The 8,474-nt window shown below is 54.4% G+C and overlaps 1 protein-coding gene across 1 annotated transcript in view; it reads right to left on the bottom strand.

Moving 5' to 3' along the window:
• The window catches only part of LOC143020960 (uncharacterized), a 10,674-nt gene extending 6,571 nt beyond the window's left edge, over nucleotides 1-4,103 (bottom strand). Inside the window, exon 1 of the mRNA XM_076177996.1 lies at nucleotides 3,640-4,103. Within this exon, the coding sequence (XP_076034111.1) occupies nucleotides 3,640-3,831 (192 nt within the window). The 5' untranslated portion in view covers nucleotides 3,832-4,103. The remainder of the gene's footprint in view (nucleotides 1-3,639) is intronic.
• Between the last annotated feature and the right edge of the window lie 4,371 nt (nucleotides 4,104-8,474).

The raw sequence follows: 8,474 nt of genomic DNA on the forward strand, positions 1-8,474 counted from the left end.
GTTAACTTTTCCAATGGTGTGGGCTTGGGCGAGGTGGAGGGGAAGGAGGGGGAGGGGAAGGAGGGGGAGGGGGAGGGGAAGGAGGGGGAGGAGGGAAAGGAGGGGGAGGGGGAGGAGGGGGAGGGGGGGAGGAAGGGAGGGGGAGGGGGGAGGGGGGGGGAGAGGGAAGGGGAGGGGGGAGGAAGGGGAGGGGGGAGGAAGGAGGGGGGAGGAAGGGGAGGGGGGAGGAAGGGGAGGGGGGAGGAGGGGGGGGGGGAGGAAGGAGGGGGGGGGGAGGAAGGGAGGGGGGGAGGAAGGGGAGGGGGGGAGGGGGGTGGGAGGGGGGAGGAGGGGAGGGGGGGGGGAAGGAGGGGGGGGAGGAAGGGGAGGGGGGAGGAGGGGGGGGGGGGAGGAAGGGGAGGGGGGGGGGGGGAAGGGGAGGGGGGAGGAAGGGGAGGAGGGGGAGGGAGGAGGGGGGGGGAGGGGGAGGGGGGGAGGAAGGGGAGGGGAGGGGAAGGAGGGGGAGGGGAAGGAGGGGAGGGGGAGGAGGGAGGGGAAGGAGGGGGAGGGGAAGGAGGGGAGGGGAAGGAGGGGAGGGGAAGGACGGGGAGGGGGGGGGGAGGGGGAGGGGGAGGATGGGGAGGGGGAGGTGGAGGATGGGGAGGGGGAGGATGGGGAGGGGGAGGATGGGGAGGGGAGGAGGGGAGGGGGAGGAGGGGAGGGGAAGGAGGGGGAGGGGGAGGAGGGGGGGGAAGGACGGGGAGGGGAGGGGGGAGGGGAAGGAGGGGAAGGGGAGGAGGGGAGGGGAGGAGGGAGGGGAGGGGGGGAGGGGAGGGGAAGGACGGGGAGGAGAGGGGAAGGACGGGGAAGGGGAGGAGGGGGGTAAGGAGGGGGGAGGTGAGAGGGGAGGGGAGGGTGAGGGGGGAGGAGGGGAGGTGAGGAGGGAGGGGAGGGGAGGTGAGGAGGGGAGGGGAGGAGGGGAGGTGAGGAGGGGAGGTGAGGAGGGGAGGGGAGGAGAGGAGGGGAGGGGAGGTGAGACGGGGGAGGAGGGGAGGGGGAGGAACGGTGGTGGAAGAAGGGGAGGGGAAGGAGAGGAGGGATAGGGGAAGGAAGGGGAGGGGGAAGAAGGGGAGGGGGAAGGAGGGGGAGGGGGGGGAATGAAGGGGAGGGGGAATAAGGGCAGGGGGAAGGAGGGGGAGGGGTAAGGAGGGGGAGGGGGAGGAGGGGAGGGGGGAGGAGGGGGAGGAAGGGGAGGAGGGGGAGAGGAAGGGGAGGGAGGGGAAGGAGGGGGAGAGGAAGGAGGGGGAAGGAGGGGAGAGGAAGGAGGGGAGAGGAAGGAGGGGAGAGGAAGGAGGGGAGAGGAAGGAGGGGGAGAGGAAGGAGGGGAGAGGAAGGAGGGGAGAGGAAGGAGGGGGAGAGGAAGGAGGGGAGAGGAAGGAGGGGAGAGGAAGGAGGGGGAGAGGAAGGAGGGGGAGAGGAAGGAGGGGAGGGAAGGAGGGGGAAGTAGGGGGAAGGAGGTGGAGGGTAGGGGAAGGAGGTGGAGGGTAGGGGGAAGGAGGTGGAGGGGAGGGGGAAGGAGGTGGAGGGGAGGGGGAAGGAGGTGGAGGGGAGGGGGAAGGAGGTGGAGGGGAGGGGGAAGGAGGTGGAGGGGAGGGGGAAGGAGGTGGAGGGGAGGGGGAAGGAGGTGGAGGGGAGGGGGAAGGTGGAGGGGAGGGGAAAAAGGGGGAGGGAAATAAGGGGTAGGGGAAAAAGGGGTAAGGGAAAAAGAGGTAAGGGAAAAAGGGGTAAGGGAAAAGGGGTAAGGGAAAAAGGGGGAGGGGAAAAAGGGGGAGGGGAAAAAGGGGGAGGGGAAAAAGGGGGAGGGAAATAAGGGGGAGGGGAAAAAGGGGGAGGGGAAAAAGGGGGAGGGGAAAAAGGGGGAGGGAAATAAGGGGGAGAGGAGGACAAGGGAGAGGGGGGAAAGATAAGGGGGAGAGGGGGGAAGGATATGGGGAGGGGGGAAGGATATGGGGAGGGGGGAAGGATATGGGGAGGGGGGAAGGATATGGGGAGGGGGTAACGGGGGAGAGGGATAAGGTGGGAAGGAGGTAATAGGGGGATAAGGGGGAGGGAAGTAGGGGGAGAAGGGGAAAGGGAGGTTGGGGAGGAAGAGATAGGGGAGGAAGAGATAGGGGAGGAAGAGAAGGGGGAGAAGGGGGAAGGGAAGAAGGATGAGAAATGAGAAGGGGGAGAATTTGGGAGGGAAAGGGAGAGGAGGGAAAGGGAGAGGGGGAGGGAGAGGGAGAGGAGGGAGGGAGAGGGGGAGCAGCCTTAACGGCCAAGGAGGAGGAAACAACGGTGAGGGGAGAATATGCTCAAGGGTGAGGGGGGAAGGGCGTAGTAGACTCATGGGGGCTGGGGTAGTAGGTATCAAGGGGGGGAAGGGCGTAGTAGGCTCAAGGGGGAGGGGGGAAGGGCGTGGTAGACTCAAGGGGAGGGGGGGAAGGGTGTAGTAGGCTCAAGGGGGAGGGGGAAGTGTGTAGTAGGCTCAAGGGGGATGGGAGGAAGGGCGTGGTAGGCTCAAGGGGGATGGGAGGAAGGGTGTGGTAGGCTCAAGGGGGAGGGGGAAGGGAGTGGTAGAATCAAGGGGAAGGGGGGAAGGGCGTGGTAGGCTTAAAGGGGAGGGGGAAGGGCTTGGTAGACTCAAGGGGGAGGGGGGAAAGGTGTAGTAGGCTCAAGGGGAAGGGGGGAAGGGCGTGGTAGGCTTAAAGGGGAGGGGGAAGGGCGTGGTAGGCTTAAAGGGGAGGGGGAAGGGAGTGGTAGACTCGAGGGGGAGGGGGGAAGGGAGTGGTATACTCAAGGGGGAGGGGGAAGGGCGTGGTAGAATCAAGGTGGAGGGGGAAGGGCGTGGTAGAATCAAGGGGGAGGGGGAAGGGCGAGGTAGAAACCAGGGGGAGGGGGAAAGGGCGTGGTAGGCTTAAGGGGGAGAGGGAAGGGCGTGGTAGAATCAAGGGGAGGGGGGAAGGGCGGGGTAGGCTCAAGGTGGAGGGGGCAAGGGCGTGGTAGAATCAAGGGGAGGGGGGAAGGGCGTGGTAGGCTCAAGGGGAAGGGGGGAAGGGCGTAGTAGAATCAAGGGGGAGGGGGGAAGGGTGTAGTAGACTCAAGGGACAGGGGGTAGTAGGTATCAAGGGGGGGAAGGGCGTAGTAGGCTCAAGGGGGAGGGGGAAGGGCGTGGTAGACTCAAGGGAGAGGGGGAAGGGCGTAGTAGGCTCAAGGGGGAGGGGGGAATGGCGTGGTAGACTCAAGGGGGAGGGATAGTAGGTATCAAGTGGGAGGGGGAAGGGCATAGTAGGCTCAAGGGGGAGGGGGGAATGGCGTGGTAGACTCAAGGGGGAGGGGAAGGGGGTAGTAGGCTGAAGTGGGAGGCGGAAGTAGGTAGTGGGCTCCTGCTAATGTACACGTTCCTACTCCCACCATACACAAACTCCCACCAAAAATAAGCACGTCAAAAAACACACCCATAAAAAAAACAGCCACCAAATACCCGCTCATCCCATGTACTGTATATGTACTCCTACACACTCCTACCACAGAAACCCTCGCGCCTTAGAAACACAGCCATATAAACATATCGGTACACATCATCCATCCTTACCAACACCAAAGGTCCTTAACACTCACCTCCTTGCTCTCGAGGAAAGGAAGCCATATGGCCAGGAGGAGGAGAACGAAAAAGAAGCAGAACCAGAGGACCATTACCACTACGTTCCACAAGGTCCACCTCCTGCCGGACACTTGGTTCTGCCACACCGGGAGCGGAGATTCGCTCGCCCCGCGCAGGGGGCTGTATCTCTTTATGTTGCGGACACTCATGGCCTCTCCAGTAGCAATCCACCTCGGTCAGGGCTCAGGGTACGGCGTGGCGAGGAGGTCCCGGTTGGGAACCCCTGGGTTGCCCCGGTAAAGGAAGAAGGGATGGTGTATGTGTGTGTGTGTGTGTGGGGGGTAATTAGATTATTATTTTGGGATATCAGGGGGCAGGGAGGAGCGGAAGATTCGGTGGGAGAGTGGGAGGGGGGGCAGTGTCAATCCTGGTGGTGAACTGATTTTTTGTAAAATTTCTTGAAGGTCACTGCACTTGATACTTCGACTGCCTCCCTCGCGCAGAACTGCAGACGAACACAGTTACTTTTCGAAATTTGGACTCTGTTCGATATTGAGGATTATGTAGGTCTGTTGGCATGTAATTATATTAAAAGATTATTACAGATGGTATTAATGAGCAAGAAATAAAAAAAAGACCTTTGAGATGTACGATCCGGACTAATTTCGCTCATTCCGAAAATTCGAACAAGTTGGGGCTGCGTGAAACACAAACTTCTCTTAACTGTTACGCGTTTTTTAAAATTGTTCGTGCATTTTTCTTTAATTTTCGTATTATGCGAAAAGGCCACTCCTGCTGGAACACGGTCATTTATGAAGTCGTTAGGTGACCACAAAACGTAGACATGACCAGTGAGGTAATTGGGTAGTTGAAAGGTATCATATTAACTAACGTATCAAGATGACAAAGAAACCTGTAAACGTTCTCAAGAATTTGCCAAAATCTTTGTTACTTTTACACAATTTGTCAGAAATGATAAACAACGTTTGGTGTTCTCATGACAAAGAATCTTGTAAACGTTCTCAAGATTTCGCCAAAATCTTTGTTACTTTTACACAATTTGTCAGAAATGATAAACAACGTTTGGTGTTCTCATGACAAAGAATCTTGTAAACGTTCACAAGATTTCGCCAAAATCTTTGTTACTTTTACACAATTTGTCAGAAATGATAAACAATACTACGGCTATTTACATTCAAATGTATCATTTACATATTTTTCCATTCATGACAATAATTATGATATACCTAGATACGTAAAAGTGGCAAATGAAGCTGGCGAAAACTTGCAAACATTTAAGGTTTCTGGTTGCGAAGAAGACGCCTAAGTAAACTATGGTTTCTGGTTTTTCTGTGAACAAGAGAAGACGTTGCCGAGAGTGAACTGTGGTTTCTGTTTTTTCACGTAACAAGCGAAGACGTTGCCGAAAGTGAATTATAGTTTCCGGTTTCTCTGGGAACAAGCGAAGACGTTGTCGAAAGTGAACTGTGGTTTCTGTTTTTTCTCGTAACAAGCGAAGACGTTGCCGAAAGTGAATTATAGTTTCCGGTTTCTCTGGGAACAAGCGAAGACGTTGTCGAAAGTGAACTATGGTTCCTGTTTTTTCTCGTAACAAGCGAAGACGTTGCCGAAAGTGAATTATAGGTTCCGGTTTCTCTGGGAACAAGCGAAGACGTTGCCGAAAGTGAACTATAATTTCCGGTTTCTCTGGGAAGAAGCGAAGACGTTGCTGATAGTGAACTATGATTTCTGGTTTTCCTGGGAACAAGCGAAGACGTTGCCGAAAGTGAACAATAGCTAATCCCGGAGGAAAAGTCCATTTAGTCACAAACCCCAAACAACCCTCTTGCAGAAGAAGCATCATTCAGTTGCTAGGTCACCTTGCGAAGCCTTGAGGAAAATATCTATTTCCAGGCACATAAGAACTGAAAAAAATAAGGAACAAAGAATATGAAAATAAGAAGACAGGGTAAAAGAAAAAGAAAAGAAAAGGAAATTAGATATAGAATACAAAACATAATAATAAAAACAAAGACAAAATGAAAAGCGGAAAAACAGAACAAAATAAAATGGACGAAAACAAATGCATCTAAAATTAAAAAAAGAAAGAAAAAGAACAAGAAAAGATAAAACGAGGAAGAAACAGAAAAAAAATAAAGAAAACACAAACAAACATAAAATCAATTGAACGAAATAATGAAGTAAATACTTTTAGAAAATCGACAGCCGTGACCCAAAACTGAGATAATGTCTGGGGGCGAAAGCGGCCCACCTGCACAAGACAGACGTCGATTAGGGCGCCATCCTAAACACACTACCGAACGATGCACTCTTGAGGGTCAAAGAATATAGGTTACCATCTCCGTTGGGGGGAAGGGGGGGGGAGAGTACTCCCCTCCCTCCCTCCCTATCCCTTCCCATCGCGGCAAACCTCAAATGAAAGCGTCACGGTTAAAACAAACAACTGCGAGTACATATACGACCACACAATAAGAGAGAGAGAGAGAGAGAGAGAGAGAGAGAGAGAGAGAGAGAGATAGAGAGAAATGAAGGTCACAAAACCCGCGGACGCACGCACATACGAACGCACGTATGCACGCACGCACACGCATGCATGAACATACACGCGTGCGCCCACACAGATACATACATACATAGACATGCACACACACATATACACACGCGCGCGCACACACACATGCGTACACATGTCCACGTGTCCATACACACGCAATGAGGGCGTACACAAATACACATACACATGTAAACATGCGCAAACACACATAACAAACAATCACCGTTGTATCCTACAGAGAAATAACTTCGCGACATTGAGACAAAGACCCCATACCTGAAGATCTCATACCGACAAACCCGGCGCCCGGTACCTGGTACGAATCAAACCGGTATCCCCTCTGCCGGTTGGCTTTACCGGAAGCCCCTCTTGCAGCTTCAGAATCAGTACTGGGAAGTACCGAACCCCACCGGTACTCACGAGGGATTTCATCCTTCGCAATTATTACTTACTGGGAGTCAGTGGGAGTTCGGAGTGGAGGGAGTGGGAGTCGGTGCCCGTACTCCGGATGGCGCCGGTGCACCACGACAGATGGCGCGCGCATGTTGCCGGGTGCCATCTGTCCGGTAACTTACCGGAACGTCCTCCGGTAATGAACGTGAAGGTGTTCTTAGTATGACAAAGCGACCTTAGCTTTTTTGCCCCTGAACTCGATCTTTAAAGATTTGTTTAAGGCCAAGCGATTTTATTCATCTTTGTGTGTGTGTGTGTGTGTGTGTGTGTGTGTGTGTGTGTGTGTGTGATTCACCTTGGTCTTTGGATCACGTGTTCGACTCGTGATCGACAGCTATTTCCCTCCCGGAAGAGAGCTCAGAGCTCGTATGACCGATCTATGGGTAATGCTATGACCTTACACGCACACACACACACCCCAACTCCCCGCCCACGAGAGTTGGAGTAACGACTCGAAGCGCAGCGATACTGAAATTATTTCAGCCCTGGGCAGGATTCGAACCCGGACCGCCGTAGTGACAGTCGGGGACTCTACCAACCGCACCACCGAGTCGTGTGTGTGTGTGTGTGTGTGTGTGTGTGTGTGTGTGTGTTTGAGAGAGAGAGAGGGTGTGTGTGTACCGGCCCCTTCACTATGAAAAAGATCATATAGCACCACCACTTCTCTTCACTCCCATATCGGTCTTCCTCTTCTTCTCTTTCCTTCCACGCACACTCCTAACTTCTCTCCACACCTCCTTATCCTCCTATCATGGCCTTGTTCATCTTTTCTAAATCCACATTTTCGTTACATTTTCCTGTCTCACACCTCGTCCACACGAAAAGTCCGTTTCCACTGCCCTCCCCCCTTCCTCCACAGAGCTGATCCCGAAGTCCACATTTCGCTTCCACTCTCCACCGCGTTCTCCACTTTCGCGCCAATTGACATTTTCCTACCTTCCCACGCGGACACGCATGTATATGTAAATGAACGCGCTGTATATATATTCATTCATTTGTCTACATTCATCTGTTTGTATGCGCGTAGAAGTCCCCCAAATACAGTCATATATCTGTGGAGCTGGGATGCAAATAACTCTGGGAGAGGATGGTGAGGATTCGACCGCAGGAGCCAACGCCCAATGGGCACCAGCGCCCTCTGTGTGATTTGTGGACCTGTTTGCTTGGGCCCGGGATGGGGTGGAGAGGGCGCAGACGGACAGACAGACAAGCAAGCAGACGGACGGATAGACGGACAAACTGACGGACAAAGAGACATGCAAACAGATGGACGGACAAATAGACGGGTAGACGGACAGACTAGCAAGCAGACGGGCAGACGGACAGACAGACAAGCAAGCAGACGGGCAGACGGAAAAACTGACGGACGGACAAATAGACGGGTAGACGGACAGACAGACAAGCAAAGCAAACAGATCAAATAGACGGGCAGACGGACAGACAGACAAGCAAACAGACGGACGGACAAACGGATAGACAGACGGGTAGACGGACAGACAAGCAAGGAGACGGTCGGGTAAACGGGCAGAGAGATGGACGGACAAACAGACGGGTAGATGGACACACAAGCGAACAGACGGACAGACAGGCAGACAAGCAAACAAACGAGCGGACAAACGGGCAGACAGATGGACGGACAAACACACGGGTAGACGAACAGACAGACAAGCAAACAGACGGACGGACTAATGGACAGACAGACGGGCGAACAAACAGACGGGTAGAAGGGTAGACGGACAGACAGATAAGCGAACTGACAGATAGGTGGACAAACAGACAGAGAGGATGATGGCCAAAGAGAGAAGCAAAGAAACGGGTAGACAG

The sequence above is a fragment of the Oratosquilla oratoria genome, chromosome 41 (assembly GCF_046742065.1).
Source record: "Oratosquilla oratoria isolate Oo_2021 chromosome 41, ASM4674206v1, whole genome shotgun sequence".
Classification (NCBI taxonomy): Eukaryota; Metazoa; Arthropoda; class Malacostraca; order Stomatopoda; family Squillidae; genus Oratosquilla; species Oratosquilla oratoria.